The 26540-nt window shown below is 40.0% G+C and overlaps 1 protein-coding gene across 4 annotated transcripts in view; it reads left to right on the top strand.

Moving 5' to 3' along the window:
- KIF6 (kinesin family member 6) overlaps positions 1–26540 on the top strand; it is a 271652-nt gene that overhangs the window by 157291 nt on the left and 87821 nt on the right. For 3 of the 4 annotated variants that reach the window (XM_054024404.1, XM_054024405.1, XM_054024407.1), the window contains one exon: positions 26094–26202. The exons of the other annotated variant lie outside the window; for it this stretch is intronic. In XM_054024404.1, coding sequence (XP_053880379.1) covers positions 26094–26202 — 109 coding nt within the window. The remainder of the gene's footprint in view (positions 1–26093; positions 26203–26540) is intronic. 4 annotated transcript variants of the gene reach the window in all.

The raw sequence follows: 26540 nt of genomic DNA on the forward strand, positions 1-26540 counted from the left end.
ATTTTATTTATATAACCCTTTTGCTGATTTTTAAAGTGTTACATAAACAGGACAGGTGAAATATTATCATGTAAAGCAACCATAAACACATGAAAAGACCTAGGTTTACAATTTATGATTAAAACTCTACTATCTACACAATATACATAGACATAAAATGTAAACACTTCAATATCGTAGAAACAGTAGCCAATCAGTTGTTTTAATTCATATTTGAATTCAGCACATCAAAATACATAATAAATAGCACATTTTATCTCTGAAGCAGACGACTTCTCAAAAATTGTAGACCAGTGTAATTTGAATATTTTTTTATTTAACAAATGCTTTCTAGCCTTTTTCTGTGCAAATACACTAATTATTGAGGAAAAACCTAGCTTTCGTGCAATGTCACAGTTGATATTAAGCATGACAAGCCCATTGAAACTCTCTTGATCCATAGTTGAATGCTGATAGTTCTTTACCTGATACTACACGTTGAAGGTGCAGTCATCTGAAGCCACTGATGAAGGCAAACTGACAAAAATACGCAATGCAATTGTGATATTAGGAAACACCCCAGAGAGTCCAAATTCAAGTATTTGTTGAAGCAATCTCTTTGGCTTGCAATCCAATTTAAAGTTCGTGGAATATATTTGTTTGAGGAAGATGACCTCGTCACTGAGATCTTTTGAGGTTTCTTTGTTGTACTGTTGCTGAAATTGTTCAGTTGCAGAAAGTAGATCTTAATTGCTCAATCTGTTGAACTGCCAAAGAAATGCAAAAAGGGTACAAATTAGTCGCAGTGACTCAAATCGACCTGTAAGACTTGATTGAATAGAGTCAATGATGACAAGGAAGACATTGACCCTATAATGCTGCTCGGCATCGGATTCAGTAGGTAAATTGCGATTGGTGGAGAACTCAGATGAAATGCCAATATTCTGTGCTACTAATTTGGACTCATTCAGGATCACATCCCATTGTTCACGAATCTGTTGAATGTAATTGATAAGACTTTCAATGTTATCCCTCTCAACATCAAGTGTAGCATTGCGTGTTTTAATTACCAGATTAGTAGCTTCATCCACAAAGATGACATCAGAATGCATTCAAATTTGGACATGTGCTTCTGAATGACTGAAGTTCAGTTCAAGCCTGTGCAGTGAGATTGAGAGATTCCAGCTCATTTAAAGCCTTTCTCACTCAATTCAAATGCTGTGCAACTGGTTGAACACCATCAGTCCATACAGATCATCTAGTTTTGGACATTGCGTGCAGTGAAACAGGAAGACATTGCTTCAGAATTTCCCATCTCCGTGGACTGCTACTGAAGAGATTGTACATTTGCTGAACAGTTCCAAAGTAAGTAATTGCTTCCTTGCATGATTCTGCACAATCAACACCTACAAAGTTTAGTGTGCGGTTTCCACAGCTGGAGAAAATACAGTTTGAAATATGCTCAAGCAGAACTGCGTGTATACCTTTGTACTTCCCAGCCATATTAGATCCATTGTCATAGGCTTGATCAATGCAGACTTGAAAATCTAACTTAAAACCTTCTAGAATTGCTAGTACTCAAGCAGCAATTTCTTTTCCAGTTTTTCTCGTGAAATTATCAAACAAAATAAACCTTTCTTTGGTTGAAAATTTTGAGCTGTCTAGAATCTTAACATATCGAATAACCATAGTAGTCTGTTCCTTGTGAGAACAATCTGGAGTGGCATCAATAATGATTGAAATATACTTGGCATTTCAAATCTCATCAAGAATTGTTGATTGTACAAATGACCCACATAGCTCGATAAACTTGTTGTGTATGCGTGTGCAGAGATAATGGACTTGCATTTGCTTTTGACTCTCTTGCGATTCTCAAACACGTTTATCATGCTCTGATAAAAGTGGGTCATATTTGCTGAGGAACTCAACTATGTCTAGAAAGTTTCCATTTGCACGATCACCAATATGTTGACTGGACCAAAGAAAGCCAATCTCCACTCAGAAAGAAAAAGGATGACATTCAGGATGTGCTCAAGAAGTTTTTTCCAGTTATTAGTTTCTGTAGAGAGTTCAGTCAAGAGTAAATTCTCAACTGAACTTTCAGCTGATGCTGCCCTACTGGCTGATTTCCATGCAACATAGATTTCTTTGTGTGACATTGAACTCTCATGTGATGGTATTCGGACTTTCAACTTCTTCCAACCTCTGTTGATGCTCCGTCCTGATTGATCAGAGAGAACTGATGCATTTGCAGCACTTTTGTTCAAAATGAAGCAGGGTGCACAGTACAGAGATTGTTTTTCCATACTCCAGCATAACCAGTCTCTTATTGGCATTGAAATATCACCTGTTGCAGTTGCGGCGTTTTTATTATCTATAGCATTGTTTGTTGGGTAAGGTGTGTTTTCCAGTAGTTTGAGAAATGCAGTTATTGGCTTTGAGCTCTTAGCTGCTGCTTCACTCAGTTGTTTTTGCCATCTCTTGCTTGCCCCACTTTCAAATCTCCTCTTCATAGTGATCTATCTGCTCAATATGTAACCTATCCACACTTGAAATATTCTGTTGCAAATAAGTAGCTTATCTACCCTTGAAATCTTCTACTGTAAACATGTACACAAATGCTGAATGGTACCCAAATGCTGAAAACACTTAAAACAAAGGAATACTAATTAAGAACACAAAATGAAACAGTCAGACAAGTTATTATCCTTATCATTGAATCAAAACTCAAGCACGCAAGATATAATATAACAGGCTGAGCTGAAGACAAAGGGATGACGTATATATAGTGTGACAGACCCAGACCAGTGGGGTACAGGAGTCTGGTAGAGGGCAAATATACTGGTCACAAGATGAGTAGTTTTCTGTTCCCTGAGTGACCAGAGCAGGGGCTGCACTAGAGTAATCAGGAACCTGCTAGAACCAGTTAAGGCAGGCAGGCTAATTAGGACACCTGGAGCCAATTAAGAAGAAGCTGCTAGAATCAATTAAGGCAGGCTAATCAGGGCACCTGGGTTTTAAAAAGGAGCTCACTTCAGCTTGCGGTGCGAGTGTGAGGAGCTGGGAGCAAGAGGCGCAAGGAGCTGAGAGTGAGCGGGTGTGCTGCTGGAGGACTGAGGAGCCACAAGCGTTATCAGACACCAGGAGGAAGGTCCTGTGGTGAGAATAAGGAAGGTGTTTGGAGGAGGCCATGGGGAAGTAGCCCAGGGAGTTGTAGCTGTCATGCAGCTGTTGCAGGAGGCACTATAGACAGCTGCAGTCCACAGGGCCCTGGGCTGGAACCCGGAGTAGAGGGCGGGCCCGGGTTCCCCCCAAACCTCCCAATTGACCTGGACTGTGGGTTCTTCCAGAGGGGAAGGTCTCTGGGCTGTTCCCCAATCCACATGGTGAATCTCTGCGGCAAGAAAATCCGCCAATAAGCGCAGGACCCACCAAGATAGAGGAGGAACTTTGTCACAATAGTAAACACAGACACACAGACAGACAGAGGGATAATGTCCAAAAATTTCAAACGTGTGTCCTCACGAAACTCACTGTACAAGATTGTCCTCACAGATTTTCACCTTGAATCTGGGCCTATAGACTACAAAAACCTATGGTGATGGCCAAGCTACCAAGCTAGGGCACAACCAACCAACCAGTCACCTCTTTTAGCTACTATATGAAGATAATAATGAGGAATTCTCACACATAAATAATTCCTTAGTCAACTAAACGTAAAACTATAAAGACATTAAATTGTAACAATTCTCTGCCTTTCAAAAGGCACTTGATCCAGCACCAACCACTAGTAGTGGTTTGTTTATATAATCAGGTGATCTGAGAGGACACGTTCATCACGGTCTAATCTTGTGCCATCAGAACGGATATATTTTTATTAATATTTATGAACATTTAAAACTCTTTTATATGACAAAATCTATATCAGTTGACAAAAAAAATTACGTCTTTTACCAAATCACATCTCTTATTTGCTTAAATTTGCATCTCTAAGCTGAGAGAGTGCATCCCATTTTGGTCTGATAGGGATGCGCATAAAAACAAGTTGCGAAACTTACCAAATGCCAAAAAATTAACAAGTGTCTAAATTTGAGGCCCGCTTTGAGCTTGAGACCCAGGCCAAATGGCCCTCCGAGCCCCCTCTCTGATTGCCCCTGAACATGTGTTCGTTTAAGAGGATGCTTACACAATGATAGTTCTAAATAAAGGATTATATTTCAATTTTCCATTCTGTTTTTTAGACTCTCCAGATGAAATCCTGGCCCTATTGAAATCAAAGAGAGTTTTGCCATTATTTTCAGCCTGGTCAGCTTTTCACCCTCATTTCTCAGTTCTACATTTTGATGTGACTCTGTGCTAGAATTGGACACAGTTAAAATGTAAAATGAAACAAGCATCTTCAAGATCATATTGAGCCTTTTTAAAATGGCAGTCCCCCTCTCACTGCTGTTTTATATCAATAGACACTTGGAAATTCTTAGCAATGAAATGTCATGAAAAATGATATATAGAAATTGCATTGAGTTTAAATTAAGATCACATTTCCAAACTCATTGACAGTGCATGTTGGGGATATTAAGATCCCTGAACTGGATTAAAGGTCCAATTTTAAGCTTCAGAGGATTTGAAATACTGGTTTAAAATATGGATGAATTGCTATAGTCCTGTTAGTTGGTTTTTTTCCCAAATATTTCTAGGTCCTCTGTGATGAGTGCTCTTGCCCAAGAGGAATAATCTGGGACAGTTAATGGAATGCCAGGAATATTTGTGGACGTTCATGACATTTCACAAAAGCTTCTTGATTATTTCATTTGAACAGTCTAAACCAAGGATGTTACATGAGCACAAACATCTTTTTATTATTTTTAGTCTCAAGATGAGCAAGAAGACTTCTTGCTCATGTCATTTTTACATAATTTAATTCACACAGAGTGAAATTCACCCCTATGCAGAGGGCAAACACCAGGCCTACCCATCAGCTAAATCCCACATAAAGCTATATAGGTCTTAAACAGGATTTAATTGGTGCACAGGATTGTATGGACCCTTTGCACAGGATTGAGTTTCACACATATTGAATATTACCTTTCCCCAGCCATGCACCCACACAGCCTAGTTATCTAAAAGTAGTTCAGCACTTGATCTACATTGGTGACAGGAAGTTGTAGATGTTTTGAGCTTTCAATTTGTTTATTGTTAATTGAAAGAAAAATAATTTTCTTAATTTCCATACAGAAAACTTTCAACTGCAGTTTTGCTTTAGATTTGTGAAGGTGTTTTTTTTGTTGGTGGTGGTTTTTGTCTGTTTGTTGGTTTTTTGGTTATTGTTTAGTCTTTGTTGATTGAATTTGCAATGGCAAAGTACAACAGTACCAAGCAGAAGCACCAAAGAGGTGCATCCGTTCATAATTCAGCTGCAGATAGAACTAAGCCAATAGAGGTTCTTCTAACATATAAGGAATTGTGAAGCATGTTAGTGGGTATCCTGTAGTTTCCATTCCTTTCTTAGGTTTCAGAGTAGCAGCCATGTTAGTCTGTATCCGCAAAAAGAGCAGGAGTACTTGTGGCACCTTAGAGACTAACAAATTTATTTGAGCATAAGCTTTCGTGGGCTACAGCTCACTTTATCGGATGCATAGAATGGAACATATAGTAAGGAGATATATATATACACATACAGAGAACATGAAAAGGTGGGAGTTGCCCTACCAACTCTAAGAGGCTAATTAATTAAAATGAGCAATTATCAACAGGAGAAAAAAAACTTTTGTCATGATAATCAAGATGACCCATTTCAGACAGTTTGACAAGAAGGTGTGAGGATACTTAACATGGGAAAATAGATTCAATGTGTGTAATGGCTCAGCCATTCCCAGTCTCTATTCAAGCCTAAATTGATGGTATTCAGTTTGCATATTAATTCAAGTTCAGCAGTTTCTCGTTGGAGTCTGTTTTTGAAGGTTTTCTGTTGCAAGATTGCCACCTTTAAGTCTGTTACTGAGCGACCAGGGCGGTTGAAGTGTTCTCCTACTGGTTTTTGAATGTTATGATTCCTGATGTCAGATTTGTGTCCATTCTTTTGCGTAGAGACTGTCCGGTTTGGCCAATGTACATGACAGAGGGGCATTGCTGGCACATGATGGCATATATCACATTGGTAGATGTGCAGGTGAATGAGCCCCTGATGGTGTGGCTGATGTGATTAGGTCCTATGATGATGTCACTTGAATAGATATGTGGACAGAGTTGGCATCGGGCTTTGTTGCAAGGATAGGTTCCTGGGTTAGTGTTTTTGTTCTGTGGTGTGTGGTTGCTGGTGAGTATTTGCTTCAGGTTAGGGACTGTCTGTAAGCGAGGGCAGGTCTGTCTCCCAAGATCTGTGAGAGTGAGGGATCATCTTTCAGGATAGGTTGTAGATCTTTGACGATGCGCTGGAGAGGTTTTAGTTGGGGGCTGAAGGTGACGGCTAGTACCGTTCTGTTATTTTCTTTGTTGGGCCTGTCCTGTAGTAGGTGACTTCTGGGTACTCTTCTGGCTCTGTCAATCTGTTTTTTCACTTCAGCAGGTGGGTATTGTAGTTTTAAGAATGCTTGATAGAGATCTTGTAGGTGTTTGTCTCTGCCTGAGGGATTGGAGCAAATGCGGTTATATCTTAGAGCTTGGCTGTAGACAATGGATTGCATGGTGTGTCCTGGATGGAAACTGGAGGCATGTAGGTAAGTATAGTGGTCCATAGGTTTCCGGTATAGGGTGGTACGTATGTGACCATTGCTTATTAGCACAGTAGTGTCCAGGAAATGGACCGCTTGTGTGGATTGGTCTAGGCTGAGGTTGATGGTGGGATGGAAATTGTTGAAATCATGGTGGAATTCCTCAAGGGCTTCTTTTTTCCATGGGTCCAGATGATGAAGATGCCATCAATGTAGCGCAAGTAGAGTAGGGGCGTTAGGGGACGAGAGTTAAGGAAGTGTTGTTCTAAGTGAGCCATAAAAATGTTGGCATACTGTTGGGCCATGCGGGTACCCATAGCAGTGCCGCTGACTTGAAGGTATATATTGTCCCCAAATGTGAAATAGTTGTGGGTGAGGACAAAGTCACAAAGTTCAGCCACGACGTTTGCCGTGACATTATCGGGGATACTGTTTCTGATAGCCTGTAGTCCATTTTTGTGTGGAATATTGGTGTAGAGGGCTTCTGCATCCATAGTGGCCAGGATGGTATTTTCTGGAAGATCACCGATGGATTGTAGTTTCCTCAGGAAGTCAGTGGTGTCTCGAAGATAGCTGGGAGTGCTGGTAGCATATGGCCTGAGGAGAGAGTCCACATAGCCAGACAATCCTGCTGTTAGGATGCCAAATGCCTGAGATGATGGGGAATGCAGGATTTCCAGGTTTATGGATCTTGGGTAGCGAATAGAATACCCCTGGTCGGGGTTCTAGGCATGTGTCTGTAGAGATCTGTTCCTGTGCTTTTTCAGGGAGTTTCTTGAGCAGATGGTAGTTTCTTTTGGTAATCCTCAGTGGGATCAGAGGATAATGGCCTATAGAAGGTGGAGTTAGAGAGCTGCCTAGCAGCCTCTTGTTCACATTCCAACATATTCATGATGACAACAGCACCTCCTTTGTCAACCTTTCTTACTGATTCATAATATCACCAGAAAAGAAAAAGCACCTGTGTAGGGCCTTAGATGCCTTTGATACATCTTTGAATATAGACTTATAAAGCAATAAAATCAGCAGCATCCCCTCATTCTATACCCAGGAAATATCAACTGAAAAAAAACTCAGAACACAGCCAAATAATAGCCTAGCCTAACCTACCCCACCCAGAAATATCTGTGCATATCTCACCCTTTCATCCCCAAAATTTATGGAGCATGTTTGGAAGGTCAACTGATTCAAGCAATTTTGGCCCTAGAAAAGAGTGAATTCCAAAGTCAAGGGCCCCTTTTGGTATGCATCCTGATAGCAGCCCCCTTTCTTTTAAACTGGCTCCAGCTTGAATAGTTCTGCTGCCCCCAAGTGGAGTAGTGGAGCACTGTGAGATAGATGGGTCTCTTACTGAGGCAGGCCTTCTAGGCCTTTGCATGAGAGAGTTTATTAAAATATTGGAACAGAAAAATATTTTAATTGTAAAGGTTTGATTTTTGTTGTGAGCCAGTATCCGAAATCAGCTTATGTGGCCATTTATCTGCATAATCTGATGGATACATAGAGTCTGACAATACATTCTAGTACCTTTTGTCGCATGATGTAATTGTAAACTTGAGGGATTGTGAATGAACTATTATATAAGAAAAGTTAAGGCTCCTTGAGCTGGTGCCATGTTGGAAGCGTGGGAGATGAAGCATCGTCTTCATGTGAGGGCCCGTGCAATCACTATGCTAGCAGTAGCCAGGGTTAGGCATGATGCTGTCAGGAGCAGAGCTGGTCAGGAATTTTTTAATAAAATTGTACCAATTTGTTGAAACTTGAAACTTTTTAAGGAAATATATGGCTTTCAATGCAACTGTTGTGGGAAAGTTTCTCAGCTCCATGATGGAATTTCTGGTCAGAGAGAGAGAACCTACCCAGAATAGGCAGTTAGGCAGGCTACTCACTTGGAATGTAGGCAATGCAAGTTCAAGTCCCTGACCTAGCTGATTTGGAGCAGGGATTTAAACCTGAGTCCCAGGTGAGACACCTGACCACGATGCTATTGACTCTTCCAGAGGGTTTTTTGCCCTTTCTTCCATTGTAGCTGTTCCACTTGGTATAAATAATAAAATGTTGATGGACCAGAGAGACTGGTGCTATGGTCCAGTGGGTAGGGCACTCACCAGGGCTGTGGGAGATCCAAGGATGTGTCTTGCACGTTACAGATGTGTGCCCCAACCGCTGGGCTGCAGCTACTTTGGCCTGGGTCTTTCTTTCTTTCTTTCTTTCTTTTTTCCCGGCACAACTCCGCATCTGCTGGTTTGTTAACAGGGTGAACAGCTGGGGTTAGTGCTTGCTGCATCTGACCATGCCCCCTCTGGGGCCTAGAACAGTGCAGACAATGCTTCCCCACTCCCTGTTTGTAGTGTTTTGAAATCAAATTATGACTGCTTTCTATCAGTGGAGGAAAAGGGGTTCCTTGCATCTTCTCCCTCCTCTACAGCTTGATCCTGCATCAAGGCCTAATTCCTTTGTGCAGGGGGGCCATAATTTTGCCATAGTATTTCTTTAGCCCTAAAATCTTTCATTTTCCTGCCCACTTAAATGTTCATAGTTTAGTATGTTGCATTTAGGGATGTGCTTCTATCTTTGAAATATTAATCAACAAAACAGCCAAGTATGGCTCTGCTCTTGAGCTCTCGTGTTTGAATTGATGTGTGAATAAAGGGAAGGGCACAGTGCCACCTCGGGAGAAACTCCAGGATGGAACTGTCACTCAGATTGTTCCAGTTTGCTCCTTGCCCCCCTTCTGCTCCTAGGGGGAAGTAACTGACTGCAGCTGAAAAGGCTAAAATCTACTTCCCCCTCTTACTGGCCCAACTGCGTCCAGCATATTGGGGAGTGGGAGGGAATATGGAGCCATTGATCTGCCCACTCCACACCTCCTCCGCCCTCTTCCTCTGAGTTATATATGTCCAGGACTTTTTGTTTTAAACTATTTTTAAAACAAAGACAATAAAAATGTATTAACTCTGTGACAAACTATAAATGCAAAGATTAGACAAAGTTTGGCGGTAAGCATTATAAATAGCTAAAGTAGGCCTTTAACATCTACCAAGATCTTTCTGAGCCAAATACTGTTGCACCTTCACATTTTGGGGATAGTTTTTCATGCATGGTATCTACAAGAGAAATGCAGTTTGGAAGAGGTTTAAGTAAAATGATTGATCTGTACAGCTGTCTAGCTATCTTGGGTACTTTTATGTCCCCCATCATCATACCATCTGAGCATCTTACGACATTCAGTGTATTGATCTTCACAACACTCCTAGAGGGTAGGGAAGTGCTATTATCTTATATTAAATTTTTTACATATGGGGAACTGAGGCATAGAAAGACTAACTTAGTTGCCCAAAATCACACAGGAAGTCTGTGGCAGAGCAGAGCCAGGCTACTGCACTAACCACTGGGCTCTCCTTTCTGTCTTCCACTAGAGTAACTACATCCTTTGGCAATGCTTTGGATTATGGAGAAAGGAAAACTTTCACTTTTATATCTCAGGTCAGAGTACTGTGACTACTAAAGACTAAAACAAAACCATAGTGGGGAGGGGGGGCGGAATTGTGCACAAAGCAGCTTTAAATTCTGTGGGATGCATTTCTTCTCCATAATGGATTTTGACTGATCTCCTGTTTCCCAAGTCAGCATCTCAAATGTAAATAATTTGTAGTAATCAAAAAGGGATCCACATAAGGAGTTAAATTTTGTTCCAAACTAAGGAATAGTTGAAAATCATGTCTGAAAGCCTTAAGTTATTATACAGTTTATATATACTATAACACATTAGCTAATCTGAAGCAGATAGGAGACTTCTTGGGGTCATTTTTTCCAAGTGATGGCTCAGAGTTACATATGCACACAAATCCCATTGCCTCTCAGATTAAGTACAGCCAAAGTAAATGTGTTTTAAATTCATACTGGAAATGCAGATGTTCTAAAATTGTCTGATAGACAATCTCTTTAATAGATGTAACGAATATTTTGTTTTCCCATTACCACTATATAAAAAAGCACTTTATGCTTGCTTTCCTCAACAAAAATCCTACCAATGACTTTTATTAAACTTCCAGGATAACACAGGACCAAGAGAAAGCTGAATATTTATTCTTGATTGTGTCTAGGCTAAACTCCAAGTTTGAAGAGTTCCCAAAATAGACAGGAAAGCCACTAGTCCTTTAAGGAGTATGGTGACTTTAAGATTCCCCTTTTAAGGCATCCTATTAATACTAACAATACTTTGCACTTATATCATTCGTTAGATCCAAACAATTGAAAAGTGAATTATTATTCCTTTATTACAGATGTAGAAACTAAAGCATAGAAAGATTAAACTACTTGACATGGGTCAGTAGTAGAACTCAGGTGTCTGGACTCTCAGTCCCCTGCTCTAACAACTAGAAACGCTGGCATCACACTGGTTACAGTCATACATCTATCTGTGTGACTCCAAAAATCTTTGAGTAAGACTTGCAAGCATGTATCTTAGGGAGAATAAACCCAAAATATTATCTGCCATAAACATGGTCTTTTTCATCGCGTTGGGGGGTGTTGGTTTCAGTGGAACCCAATTCTTAAGTCTCAGTGCTGCATTCTGAAGTTCTATAGGGTGTATGGGACATGACAAATAAGGCCCTGATTCTGTATCAGATTTGCTACTATGGACCCCCATGCACATGGGGAGACCCATTGAAGGCAGATCTGATTGCAGGATCAGTTCCTAAATTGCTAAACAATTTTTGTAAAGAACTTTTTTCCCTAATCCAAATTAGGAAGTTGTTTTACCTGTTTGAAAGATAATCACATACATTTATCATTTATCAAATGCTACTTTATATATATTAATTTACATAGTTCAATACTGCAGTGCAACACTCTGAAGACACAAAACACACGGCAGATGATAAGTTAAATGAAAATGTTTGCTTAATGCAAACAATGTTTTCAGTCCGGGGGTGGGGGAAAGATCTTAAAATAATAAAAAAGAAAGGGAAAAACTACTTCATTCTCTCCTTCCCAAAGAACAATGAAGCAGCTGTGAATAGGAATAATTTGCAACTTCCTTTAAGTCACAGTTTTCAGATGCACCCCAAAGGTCTCCAAATTGCTGAAAGCTATGCAAGACATTTGACCAGCCATTTTGTGTTTTGTTGATCACAAGGGTTGTTACTATTAAAACACTTTACATTTTGATCAATCAGAAATGATTGCCATTGAGTTGGAACTTCTTATGCTAGAAAGAAGGGTTGCTCATGGTCATGACTCAAAGCCAAGTACCTGAATTGAACCTTCTATGGCATCTTCAGTATGTTCAAATTAAAATTATTTTTTAGCTGCAGAATTCTATAGATCTGAAGATTTTATTTGTATAATATAAAAGTACAATGTTTTGATGTGTTTTATAATCCCATATTTAAAATTTAATATGTAGATACCACTTTTTCTTGGCTGTAAGTAGGATTGGATTACATTTTTATCCATATGTTCTGGAAAGAGTAGTTCATCCTGTTCTCTTTTAGCAAATTGTGTTCTTTTAATAAAGATGTTCTTTTTAAAAAAAAAAAGAAAAAGTAGGTGTGTCAGGGTTCATCAAACAGTTTGCTAACAAATTAAAACTGACTGTTTGCTTAAAGTTCAGCTGGCTTCTGCCAGATGGTGAGAGCACCATGACTCCTAATTATATGTGGGTGCGTACAAAGCACACTTGTTCAAGAATGGGTTGTTAGCAACAGGGTGAAGATGAGGGATAAAAGAGATGTCTGTAACATTCAGAATCCATTTATTTTTGACAACATACCAAAGTCTCTTGCGTTCTCTTTAAAATTCCTTTTGTCAGGGGAACAGATTACTGCTTTCAAGATAGCTGGCCAAAAGAGGGTAAAAAAAGAAGGATGGAAAGTTCTTGAGCAGCTGAAGGAGGCCTATGCCAAGAAGGGAAGACAGCTAAAAGTTGTATAAGAATAGTTAGACTGGGATTTGATATAGCTGTCAGTGCAAATTCAGGACAGCAGTTAGCCAGTTTGGATACTTCTTTTACACAGTCAAAGGTACTATCCATGTTCACTTTGTTGATCTGTTGTCATCTTGTCCCCTTTTTTAATTATAGCTCCCATTTCATAGTCTTTTGTGAGAGAACAGCCAGGTATGTGGTTGCTTTCCAACTACTGATAAAACTTGAAAATGCAAGGTGCTGAGCACATTCTATGAGGCACTAAGGGCTACATCCACAAAGGGATGGGCTTACTGCCACTTTAGCTGTCAAAGTCCAACATTTAGGAAGTACCAAGATCCTCAAAAGCCCCCTAACCCTGGACGTGCCTAAATTCCCAAGGCACCTTAGTTTCTGCTGGTGGGTATTCACAAAGCCACTTATGTCCTGATGAAACCAAGCAGCTCAGCCCCTGAGTTGACAGCTAAGCTCCATCAGGAGTAAGGTACATTTGCAGGGTGCAGCTTAGGCCACACCTCTTTCCTTGGCTTAGGCAGCTCCCCACTCAACTTGCTGGTTTCTGTGAATCCCTTTCTACGGTGCCTGACTCTCCTCAGGCATTGTAGAGGAAGCCTGGATACCCAGTTTGGGGCTGAGGACTCCATTTGGTGACAGGGCACCTAAAAGTTACACTAAATATTGCCACACCTAAGTCCCTCAGTGCGCTCAGCCCCCATTTACTTCAATGATGATAGAGAATGCTCAGTGCCAAGCAGTGGGCACTCAGCACCTTGCAGAATTAAGCCTCTGGCGGTGATAGATCTGCTCTTCAGAATTATTGAGCACCTATTGTTCCCATTGACTTCAGCTGGATCCAGAAGTGGCTGGAGCCTCTGAAAAGCAGGCCTTCTGATGTTTGTATTAATAGGTAATCAACTTTCTTCTCAGAGACTAACTCCTATAATGCTTCATCAAACCAAGGGCCAAAGTTAATTCACTGGCATTGGGTTTTCCTAGTCTCTTGATCATTGTTTTTCCACAGCCAAAAGGAAGCAGGACTAATTCAGCCTACCTGTAAGTGGGCAGTAAATCTTTGAAGTCAGTGAATTTATCACTTACACCTAGGCTGAATTTGACCTACATGTCTCCTTGCATACAACTGAAGACTCACTCATGGCAACTTTTGGTCATGTTCAGCCATAGCATAAGGAGATGAGATTTCCATTGACATCAATGGGTGCATCCAGTTCTTTCCAGGCTAATTTGGCCTCTTGTTTCCTGCTCCCACACAAAAATGTGGTATCTCATGTCTGTATTTTCTACATCTACTCTTAACTCTGCAGAGACAGTAGAATCTCCTGCAGAAAGCTTTATGTGCAGCTGTCAACACATATATATCCTCTAAGCTGTCTTTACTTGTCCATCTGAGGTGTAGGACATATAGCCTTTAACTGCAGAAAATCTCAATTACCTTAATAAAGAAAAGAGCGGTTGCGAAACAAAATTGTGAGAATAGAAATAATTTGGAATTTAAAGTACAGTGAGTTTCCAAACCCAAATACATATTTATAACAAGCCAGTTTTCCTCTGTTGGACTCCAATCTTCTCTGAAAACTAAATACGCCTTTCTGTGGTTTCTAGTGTTACCGGCAAGACTGGTGTTGAAGCCGGCTCTCCAGGCCCCAAAAATACATGCAGATTCATGCAGATGTCTCTGGGGAAAAACTTAACTTGTCTCTGATCCAACCTGTCATGACTTCATTGATGCAGGCAGTCATTTTGTAGGGCTTTTGAAATACTCTTACCCCATCATTCAGAGTAATCTTCCAGGGATCCCGAGAGATATTATGTGGAAAGGCGGGAGATTAGCTCCATTTGTCATGCAAGTATTTAAAGGCAGTGTTCATCTTAAACATGACAAAATGTATGCAGAATGTCAAAACGTCTATATTTATTTAATTGATTATAGGAATTTTAAACTTGTATTGTACTGCTTTGCTGTCTTCCATTCTTCATCTCAGCTGTGTTGTCTAATATAAGGTGATAGATGGTCCAGCTGACCAGCAAACAACCTTCTTTTAAATGAATGTTAACTGTATTCTGAGAGAACAGTCTTAAACTACTACATCAGTCACCTATTTTGTGAAGCACAGCATTTCCCTTTTGTGATATTTTCTGCAAATCTGCTGTTCATGGTCTGAGAGGTCAGGTATAAACTCAAATTAAGCCTTTACGCTGCAGTTGTAATAGTAAAAATCCCATCATTGCCATGTTAAGATAAAACCGCAGTGTTCGTCTACATCACGTTTGATATAGATTTAAGTATAGCTCAGTTAATAGAGAAGAAAGAGTCTTACATCCAGATGATATAAAGCCACACCCACATGCATCTCTGATTGGCATTCTTGGAAGTTAAGCAAGAAGGTCCAGTATTGAATAGGCCCAGTACCATGCAAAGGATGAATGTGTCAGATCAGCAGTTATGATGTAGTTTGAACATTAAGCCCAAAAATATATTTGAATGGAAGCAGGTCAGAATAAACTGAGATGATATGAGAAGAGATCCAGCTTTAACCTTTTCTGAGTCTCATTGGAGAAGTACATGTACGGCTGATGTTAGACTTAGTTTCAAAGAGGCAGATGAGGTGGAAGATTCAATTTGCCTTTGGAAAAATGACTGTGATACACTATTATTCCTCTCACTAGCTGAGGCATGGTGTTGGTTTTCAGTGGTGTGGGACACTGTCTGCCAGCTCATTGTTCAGGGAATAGACATCTAAGTAGGAATTAATTTTATGTGTCTTCCTTCTTTTATTCCTTTTGAGTGGAATACGTTGTTCTTTTGCCAGAACAGTAGACATACAACTACTTTTTCCATTTACTGTGTCTCTTATCTGAGTAACAAAAGATCCCCCTAGATAGGTGACCAGTTCCCTCTTGCACTAGAGACTGGATAAGCCAGTGTAGTAATGAGGATGGGATTTCCATGAGTTCTCATCTTTTTCAGTTGCACCATGTTTCTTAAGACTGAAAGCTTTTCACAGGATGGAGAGTGGAGCTTCAGTCTTTATTGGAGTCTCTGGGGATGCCATAATATAAATATTAAATCATTATTTTTAATGGACGATAATCAGCAAGCCCTCAAAATGAGGTTTACATTACGACACAAACTTTCTTTTCCTTGATGATGCTACGCTACCTGAACTGTAGTCAAGGAGCCCTGAATCTGGCCCTACCACCAAATGCAAATATTGTGCAAGCTAATTTCTGAGTTGGGGTGCAATAACTCCTGAGAATTTACATAGTAACACCATTGAATAAGATTGATTTACGTTGCAAAGTCTTGCAAGACAATTTGGAAAATAACTCATGTCACTACCATTGCTTTAAGAGCACCTGCAACTGGCTGCACGTAAGGATTAGTTTCACAGGTTCTGAATACACTGGGCTTATACATTAGCTCTCTCTTATCCTGCTCCAGCAAAAACCTTGCAACAGCATCAACAGTAGAGCAAAGCAGACTTAGACTCTGTTACTAAGAAGGAAAAAAACACAACCTGTTTTTAATGCCCAACCCTTAATATAAACTGAGCAACGTGGTGTGTGTGATATAGATCCTGTTTGTCTGAAGCTATGTGAAATGTGTGATTTCTGGCACAGACAAACATGAATCCTTTTTATTTGTTTAGATGTGGTAGCACCATTGGGTGGGTCTCCTAAAGTTCTTGTGGGTTTGACTTCAGATTTTCCTTTGTATGCACTCCCCTGAGCTTCTGCCAAGCCTGCCATGCTTTAGCCCAACTCCGTCTTTCTCTGTGTACCTACTAATTAAGGGCTGTCTTTTAGTATGTGTATGTGGGGTGTGTGTGTGTGTATGTATAAGTGTGTGTGTATATATATTTATATAAGTGTGTAAACTCATAGGCAGCCTTGATCAAGTAATTGATCAGCAGATAATAGATGAAGGGCTTAGGCTGAGTCATTCATTTAACTCCTTTGAACCATGCAAACTCTGATACATGAGATGTAAAATGTTTCCTTAGTAATGGTTATATCAGAACGTAAGAAACTTGGTTTGGCCAAATTTGTGTGTACCAACTAATACCCTACTTCACTGCTGACATCTGCAAACATTTTTTTTATGGTAAGTGGTTTTTTGATTCTCAGATTCTGTGTCCTTACTGTCCCTCCACCCCCACCTCAAATTTGGGAGCTATGCTATCCCTTGGCTCTTTAAAGAAAACATGAAAGCATAACTAGGCAACATTATATATTAACTGTAGCCGCACTGTAAATCCTTGATGTTAGAACAGATATTCAGTAGCATCTTGCAGCCATACCACTTCAAACTGTGAACTTGACAGATCACATAAGCTAATCACAGTCAGACCAAGGTAGTCCTTGGATCAAAGGCCCCTAGGGAAAAATGTAGGGTTCTGCCAGGAAGTGGTTTTGATGATTCATTAGTTGTTAAAAACACTTAACATTATATAGGACTTCTATTATTGTGCTTTAAAAACTAATTAATTTTTACAATACATCTATGAGGAAGACAAACTAATATGCCCATTTTCCAGGTGGGGAAACTGAGGCAAAAAGATTAATTGTCTTCACAACACTTGTCTTGTAGGGCTGATACTGTCTTGGGGTGATTTAAGGAGCACTATGCTAGTAGAGGTGCCAGCATTTAGATGATACATAAAACTGAAGTCCTGGCACTCTGTGGACATTAAGAATTATGTGACCTTTGTTGCAAGAGGTGTGTTAGGATGTTAAAGAGGTACTGTCAGATTAGTTTCTAAAATAAATTCCCTTAGCAGTGACTTAGATTAATAAAACTGAAGGAATTTTTAAAAGATCAAATATGCTCTTCACTGTGAATGCTGGTTGTTTACTTTTTTACAACACTCTCATCTTGGACAGTTAAGAAAGGTTAGTCAGTTTTGCTTTACTTTAAAGTCAGTTTGTGGTCACCTCAACTTTCGAGTTTATAATCACTACAATATTTGGATTTCGACCCCTCTGAAAGAAAACGCATTGTTTTTTAAAAAATGTTTCTGCTGGAATTTTTATAAACAATTTTCATGGAAGCATTTCTTATAAACTTATTTTGACAAAACCTAATTTTTGTTGCACATTTAACTGGTGTCCCTTTAACCCTGGTAACCTTGTATTGTTCTTCACTTCTTGGATGTTATATACTTTAGTGTCGTCTGCTGGCAAAAAGCTGCAGTGTTTCACGCTGAGGTGGCTTCACTTTGATGGTGGGTTTAATGATTCTTATATATACTAAATAGTTTGGATTGTACAGTCAGTTTTGTCTGAGTGTAATGCACCCCAGTGCAAAGGCCTATGCACCACTTACATCCCACTGAAGGCCTATTTTGGGGGATTAAGTTGGATTTTAGTTATGCATAGGCCTTTTGCTGGCCCTCTGCAAAGGGAAGACCTTCATCCATTTGTGAAGTGCTTTGGAGCCATTTGCATCAAAGCTGCAATACCAGAATATATGTGATTACCATCTAAAGAAGCTGATCTTTTTTTTCCCCGCTCTGAAATTATCATTACAAATGAGCAGATTAAATGCCAATGGTGTCAGTGAAATTAGATTGTGCCCGAGTTTCATTCAGCTCATTGAGTCTGGGCACTGTCCTTTGAGGCTTTTAACTTTCATAAAGACTCCATGTTCTGCTGTATACCACTGCAGGGGTACCATGGTTTATGTCTTTCCCGTTTTTGAAGTGTAGCCCAGTGAAGGTAACCAGATGTATTACACATGCTCTTCATGCAGAAGCGAGCTGAGATTTACAGCAGGGGAATATTACTCCGTTTTTGTCTTATAAAGTATTTATTTGTTATTGGTTCATTGTTCTCCAGCTGAGTAAAACGTTTACTATTTTGCATGCTAAGCAGATGGACATGATAATATCCAAGGGATCCTTGTGGAGATGTAATGAATTCTGCTTACATGTCTAACACTTTCTGTTTGACCACAAAAGACATTTCAAATTGTCTTCAGCATAATTTGAAAAGTGACCATAGTTCCTTTGTTGGTATTCGATAAGTGGAAATGTGTAATGGCAAGAACAGATCCATCACTTGAACTGTCTCCAGAAGGAAATTTAATGATTTGAAGTGGGCCCCTTTCTGTACTCCTTACTCAGTCAGCCCCCACGTTCCCTACAATGAGTGTTTTGCCTGAATCAAAGGCAAATTCTGGTTTTATTAATCTCAGTGAAAACTTCGGCAATCATTAACTTCAAGGATTGGGCAATAGGTAAGAACGGCAAGATTTAGGCTCAAAATATACTTTTCACCCAATTTCCAAAAGGGATGCATAAGCAGATGCCTTTCTCAACCTTCTCTAAACCAAAGTCCACAGTAGATGCATATGAAGAATCAGAAACTCACCCTCTTCCTGGAGTTTAGCTTTCTTAACAAGTAAATTAACAACAACATAAATTCAAGCTTTCTCCCCAGTCTTGGCTGCTCTTAGGGTTCCTCCCTCAGGATGGCTCAGCCTACACCCAAGAACCTCTCTCCCTAGAGAATCACTTCCATCTCCTTCATATCCAGGTTGGATAACAAGCAATCTGATTCAGAGAGTCTGCAGAACCCACTTCAATTTCTCCTAGCACAATCAACACCTGATGACCAACACTGCCATTCTGTTATGTAGCATACTGCAAAAGCAGTGGAGGAAAGTTACAGATATCCACTCTTTAATTTATTTTCTCCTGCCTATGACCCTAAAATTAAATTGAAATCACTTTTATTAGGCTTATTATTTTTATTTCTATTACCATATTATTTGTATTGCTGTAGCACCTAGGAGCCCAAATCATGGACCAACATGCCATCATAGTAGGTGCTGTACAAATATGGAAATATTTAACTTGTAAGTAAAAAATATGGATATCCTGTTACACCATAAGATATTACATGTGATAGCACTGGGGAGGAGCCTGTTGGGGTTTTTTCTTTGTTTTGTTTGGTGGTGGTGGGGGGGTGTTGTTTTATTGTGGTGAGTGTTTTGTTTTTTTGTTTTTCTCATTTATTTTGTTTGCAGCCTGGGACAGAGCTCTTAAAACTGTAAACTGTTGTTTAAGCATATGATGAGGGCACATGATTTAGTATCTAAATTGAAAACTTTTTTCTATTGTTGTGCTAGATTTTAAAGCAGGCTTCCCTGGGGCAATAGATAATTCCATTGCATCTCATCCACTCAATTCCACAACATCTATCAATGTTGTCATTTAGCAAACCTTCTAAATTAGCTACAGGGGCCTGTACATGTTTACTGTTGAATTCACAAATTGAGTTTTATGAAGCTTCTTCTGTTCTGATTATAGAAAATAAACTTCACCTTTTCATTTTAAAGCTGGTGGATATGACTCGGCACCCTAATGTGCTTCTCTGTTGCTTCTTGAAGTTGCCTTCCTAATCCTGAATATCTTTAAAGTCCTATAAAGCAACACTGAAAGAAATTAAACATTTCAAACCTGCATTTTCAAACCTAGGCCCCTAAAACTGGCTTCAAAAGGATTTATCAGTGTTCAGCACCTTTGCAAGTCAGGCTGCTTATTTAGGTGCCTAAATATTGATTTAGAAGGCTAAATTTTGGCTATTAATTAAGCATTCAATTCTGTCAGCTTTACTCACACACCTACTCACACTTACTCTTTGAATAGTTCCAATGGATACTAGTCAACATGAATAAGACTGGCAGCTCATTTCCCTATTAGCACATGGGCACCAGAATGCCCACATTTACAAAGTTGGTGTAACTCTGGTTCTGTAGATCCACTGCTTCACAGCAAGCTGGAGACCACTGAACACCCCAAGACATGGCAGCTGCTGCTGCTATACAAGCATCCATATCTTGAACATCCTCCAGCACCGTTTATGTCACTGTGGGCATGGAAGCAGACTGAAGAACACTGGATTGCCATTTTCAGTTCTCATAGTCTTCATCAGCTGCTCCATATCAAGTGGCAGGACAAGATCAGAAATAAGGATTTACGAAGCTGAACCCAGCACCCATCTCCATCAGCACTGGTTCAATTTCAGCTGCTTTCTTGGTCTGGTCATTATTAGAACAGAAAACTTACAAATTCTGAAGCATGTGTACCAAGGAATGCCGTTACATGGCCAGTGATTAGGTAGGCATCAATAGCTTTTGTGACACAAGAAGATTGCCAGCGATAAACATAAACTGAATTTACAACCAGACAACCTTAAGCACCTTGCCAGAGATTGATCTGGGCGGTGCTCGATTTGCAAGGAGGCCGTGTCCCTTTGGTATTAGCACTGATGATGACTTGCACATTATTTTAAAACATCTCCCCCACTGGAGTTTGTGATACATATTTTATTTGACCATGGTGCCAAATACTTGCTGTTTAGTATTGCTGTGAGTAGCATTTGTATATATGTCAGCATAGCATAAAGAAACATTGACCTTTAAATCAGTTTCCTGATTGGCAAAACTGGATTTATGTCATCTGAATAAGGCTTTATTGACTAACAATATATGTAGAACGCTGACCTACATAGACATGTGGCTGAGTGCTGGAACCATTTTTATTGTTTGGCATCACTTCAAGAGATAATGAACCAACTCCTGAGGCCTTACTCAATTTTATTCAGTCTGTTTTGAGGCAGAACTACCATTGGCTTCAAGGATTTGTCCCAGGATGAACTAGCATGCAGCAAACGTTTCAGTTCTTGCTCATTTCAGTTCTTGTTTCATGTTGCACTCTTAAGGAGGGGAACCTCTTTGGCTGAAAGAATTTGTATTTATGTACCAAACATGTAATTGGATTGCATCAGAAATGGAGGTGGACCAGAACCAACACCCCAAATCCAAATTCCAGATCTGGAACAGTAATGAGCAGAACCAAAACCCGGGACTCGTACACCCCCAATCTTGCGAATTTGAAATCTGGACCCAAGTCTAAACTTCCCCAAAGTTCAGAGGAATGTATGATATTGTTGCTAATAAAAACGTGTTTGAGCTGTGAACCTCAGATATAAGGCTTAGGCCCATCTCCAAGTGTAAAACATCAAGTCTGAATCATACAGATTAGTGTTGATGGTTTATGTAAAAACACATTGAACCAAATTCTGACCTTAGTCAATGGAACCTTCTCAGAGGAATGATGTAGATGTATCTAAGGGCAAATTTTAGACCTTTGTGGGATAATCTCAACCCCTGCTTTTGTTGCTTTCATTGCATAATTCCCATTGGCATTGTAATGACTTGAGCAACATAGGTACAGAGGTTCTCAACCTGTGGGTTGTGACCACCCTCCCTTTTTTTATAGTTATGAGGGAAAATATGGGGTCACAGTATGAAAAAAGGTTGAGAACAACTGGTCTAGCCAACAGTAAAATAAATTGCTTTCCACATCATCAGTAGTTACAACTGAGCAGTTTAATTAACTTGTCAGCAATAGTTTACCATTGTGGACTGTTTTTTCTCCCAATTATATTTTTATTAGTATTGTTATTATGCATAGTGCTATAGAGAGACAAGGTGGGTGAGGGAATATCTTTTATTGGACCAACTTCTGTTGGTGAAAGAGACAAGCTTATGAGCTACACTCAGCTCTTTGTAGCTCAAAAGCTTGTCTCTTTTGCCAACAGAAGTTGGTCCAATAAAAAATATTACCTCACCCACCTTGTCTCTTTAATATCGTGGGACCAACATGGCTACAACAATATTGCAAACATAGTGCTATAGATGTACATACCACTTTACATCAGGAAAAAATCTACAAAACAGAAAGCAATGCCTTATGCAGTCTTCAAGCTCAAACAGGGATAGTACAGATACAATACCAGCAATGATTAGGTTCTTTTCCTCATGGAGGTGAAAGTAGAGTAGGAGACTGCTTAGTGAAATTGGAGTTCATTCCGAGTATCACAGGTAGCATGGAAGAAGGCACAGAATCAGGAGTGGGAGAAGGAGTCCACTTGCAAACCATATTCATCTTCATTACTGAATGGAACAAAAGCTCAGCCATGAGGGAATAATATCTTTCTACCAGCCCATCAAGCTCCCCATGCTCTTTGCAGTTTCTTGATTTCTTCTGCGGACTCTGCTGTATTTCCCTCACTTCCCTGCCTCCCAAAATCTTTCCATCATTCTCCTCAGGCCCCAGCATTCTTCTGCAGACTGTCTTCTGCTTGCATTATGTCTAGACATTTATTTCCTACGCTCCTAGTTTTTCTTTCCAAGCCTTAATGTCTTTTCCCATCTCCTAATAGTTCTCTTTGGACACCATTTTCAGAATACAATTATTTACTGTTGCATATATTTCTCTATTTTATTATGGCAGAATAACCAAAAAACCAGAAAGTTTGATCTTCCCAAGAATCCTGGGCAACTAATTTTCTCTGTGTTTTACACAGCTGTATAAGATCTGCTGTTCTTGAATGTAATCGTTGAAAATGATTAGCAGATGATCTTTATTTTTGACTGTTAAATTTCTACCAGACAGAACCAATAATTATTAAAATAATGTTGTCTTCCAAAGCCACCTCTACACTCTTCTGTACATTGATTGTTAATTTGAGGGGAAACCACAGATCAGAAAGCTTCCATTTTCCCATTCCTGAAATCTAAAACATTTATGTTAAAAGGGATTGTCTGGCAAGACAGTTTTCCTGCTAATCAGCTCTGTTTAAGAGTCCAAATGACCATGCTGATTCTTTTCATGTGAGTTTGACAGTGGCGGGGTGGGTATGCAATCCGGAGCAATGATGGGGGTGTTGCAAGAGGGACAGAGGTCCTGCAGAACTACCCAACAATAAGGGTGTGGCATTGTTTTTCTTGCACTCAGCTGTGAGTGTCATGGAGGCTTGCTGCACCTAACTCAAGTATATTGAAGCTCTGCAAAAAAAAAAAGAGTGGATCTAGCATCCAGTTCAGGTTGCACATTAGATTTAGTGCCGGTGATGGGAAGAAAATGATATAAAATCCCACTTGTAAAACTAAACTGCTGCTTCAAGGCAGACATGAAAGAGCAATCATTTCAGGCCACTGTCATTCAAAATATCCCTTTGTACCCCCTTCTGCTCACTTGGGCTGAACAGATGTGTAGATTGCAGCGAGTCTCTCCATTTTAACTTCTCTATTTGAAAAAGGTGGTGCATTTCTGCATGCTTTGCCATTCAGACATTCCTTCTGGGGCTATTTTTTCAAGGCAAATTATTAAATTAGCAGCAGATGTGCTATTAATGTTGGTTAAAACTAAGGACAATATTTTGGAGTATACTTTTAGTGAAAATTTTATTTTTTATTTGTTGTCCCGGTTAGGGGGACCAGACAGGAAGTGTGCAAAATCGGGAGGGGAGGGGGGCAATAGACACCTATATAAGACAAAGCCCGAAATATCAGGACTGTGCCTATAAAATCAGGACATTTGGTCACCCTAGTCACGGTTGTTCATCACTGAGAGGTAGATGCTGTTACCTTCTCTCATGCTGAATAGTGCCTCGGTCTGCAGGCAGTAATCATGGAGTAAGGCATACTAGCATGATTAGGGGTATCAGAATAAGGGCCAGATAATTTTAATTCAAAGGTTTTCCATACAAACTGGGCTGGGTTCAAATACACTTAATTCAGTTTGTCTCAAGATCTGTTCAGACTTAAGTTTCACTGATATCCATCTCCCTTACATTTAAATCAAAGTAACTAACAAAGCATGCAGCCATGATATTTTGCATGTGGATATATAACAAGTGATGTTAACCCAATAGCATGGGTGTACTGGAAGACTGTTGTGCAGCAGAACTTCCATACTTCAGTGGATGCTGTTTGGAGCAGGCATTCCAGAAGGCTCCACATCTTCTATACGTAATAGAGTTGGGCTTCATGCTAGCTCTGTATGACCCACGAAGGAGGAGGAATTGAGGATGGGCCGGAGAAAGACACAAGTGAAGAGTATCAAGTGGCTACAAACCTCCCCATAGGAAATGTATATGGCTTGTAGCCCCTGTTCCTACCTAGAAGTTGGATTAGTAGCGATGTAGAGGCTGCTTAGCTAATCTTTGCCTTTCCCATAGTGTGGATGCTAGATTCCATCCCCTCCACTTCACCTCCATTCCCTGGACAGTTCTCATGCACTTCCCGGGGAATCTCATCCTGTCTTCATCAGAATTTATTGACCCATACGTAAACGTAAGATAATTCTGTCAGCTTGAATCACCTTAAAACTTTGAATTTGTATGTAAATAGGTGATACCAAGCTCAGTAACTGCTTATAGGGAACTGTGGGCCAATTAGTACTGAGAGCTAATAAGTAATAGCCAGGCACATTTGCACTATAGAAAGTGAGATAGCAGGTCTTGTAAATGAGACTTTTCCATGGTGGTTATAAAGAAAAGCTTTGGAGGCTAAATTCGTATTGATCCCTCTGATGGACAGACAGGGGACCACGGTTATTGTATTCAGATACAGGTGTGATTGGAGGCTACGCATATGGGCAAATAGTGTGTGGCAAATAGTGTAATAAGTCTCAACCCCCTTGTGTTCCTGCTTTCTTATTCATAAAAGCATAGGACATACACAAAAAAGGGGGACAAAGTGTTAGAGCAAAGGTAGTGAATGGGCATGTCTGCAGAAACAAGGCATCACCCTATCATGGATAGTTTTCTGGTGTTTTGTGTCCTCCTCTCTTTTCCTTGTGAGAGAAGAACACGGGGGAGGGATAGCTCAGTGGTTTGAGCACTGGCCTGCTAAACCCACGGTTGTAAGCTCAATCCTTGAGGGGGCCACTTAGGGATCTGGGGCAAAATCAGTACTTGGTCCTGCTAGTGAAGGTAGGGGGCTGGACTCAATGACATTTCAAGGTCCCTTCCAGTTCTAGGAGATAAGATATCTCCATATATTATATACTCAACAGTGCAACTGTGCTGTGCAGGATTCAGCCCATTTCTGTGTGTTCAGTACTTGACCTGTCACTGAAGGAAGTTAACAGTTAAACAAAGCCCAAAGTTTCTCTCCATGTGTGAACTGAAAATATTCAGTGTGGTCTTTGGGCTAAAATGTGATATAACGTGCTCTGTGGCATTGCATAGTGATGGTAACTGGAAACCAGCAATGGGGAATGAAAGAGGAACACAGAAAAATGTGCAATTTGCTTTATGAAAATACCAGTGTTTTCACTTGCCATTGTTTGCCATGCTTAGATTTTTTTTACACTCTGGTTTTATTTAAGGAAGCATTAAAGTTATTTTGAAAAATTAAGAATTCAGGTTTGAAGATGCCCAAGTGAAGTGAATCAGTGAAATCTGTCAGTAAAAAAATTTGCTCCCAAAAATGCCTTTTCTCTTAGTGGAAGCTGGTGTCTGGTTGTGTTAGTGACTGTTGATTGCTAAAGGACTTGTATGCTGGCTTGCTGTAATATTTGTCTGCAACAGTAATAAAGCAAAGGTGAACTATCTTCTGCTGCCACTGAGCCAGTTCTGACTTATTTTGTGGGCAGGATCAGGAGGAGAAATGTCACTTGGACGTCAGGAGGCTTTTGAAATTTTCAAGAGGGATTATGTCGACAGCGTAACCATCGAGGACAACAAACAGCTTCTTAAACAGAGGTGAGTGAGAGTCACGTTGAGATACAGCCAGGGATCTAAGGGCTCACAATGACTCTTGTGAACTATGTTTCAAGCTTCAAACTTAAACTTGGGGCAGCAGCAAGCTGTGCCTGTGGGAAAGATTTATTGCCCATCAGGTGCTTGGGGGCATTATATAAGAACCTGAATAGAATAGATTATAAGGCGCAATCAGGCTGGTCACAGAGCATTACTGTTCTTCTCTCACAAGCCCTAGAGAATATATATGGCAGGATGGCGTTGACAGTTTTGAATGATGTAAAGGAAAGTTGGAGTCATGTGACTACTACTTTCATTAATATAATTTCCATTGTAGGAAA

Source organism: Malaclemys terrapin, chromosome 3, assembly GCF_027887155.1.
Source record: "Malaclemys terrapin pileata isolate rMalTer1 chromosome 3, rMalTer1.hap1, whole genome shotgun sequence".
In the NCBI taxonomy this organism is placed as follows: Eukaryota; Metazoa; Chordata; order Testudines; family Emydidae; genus Malaclemys; species Malaclemys terrapin.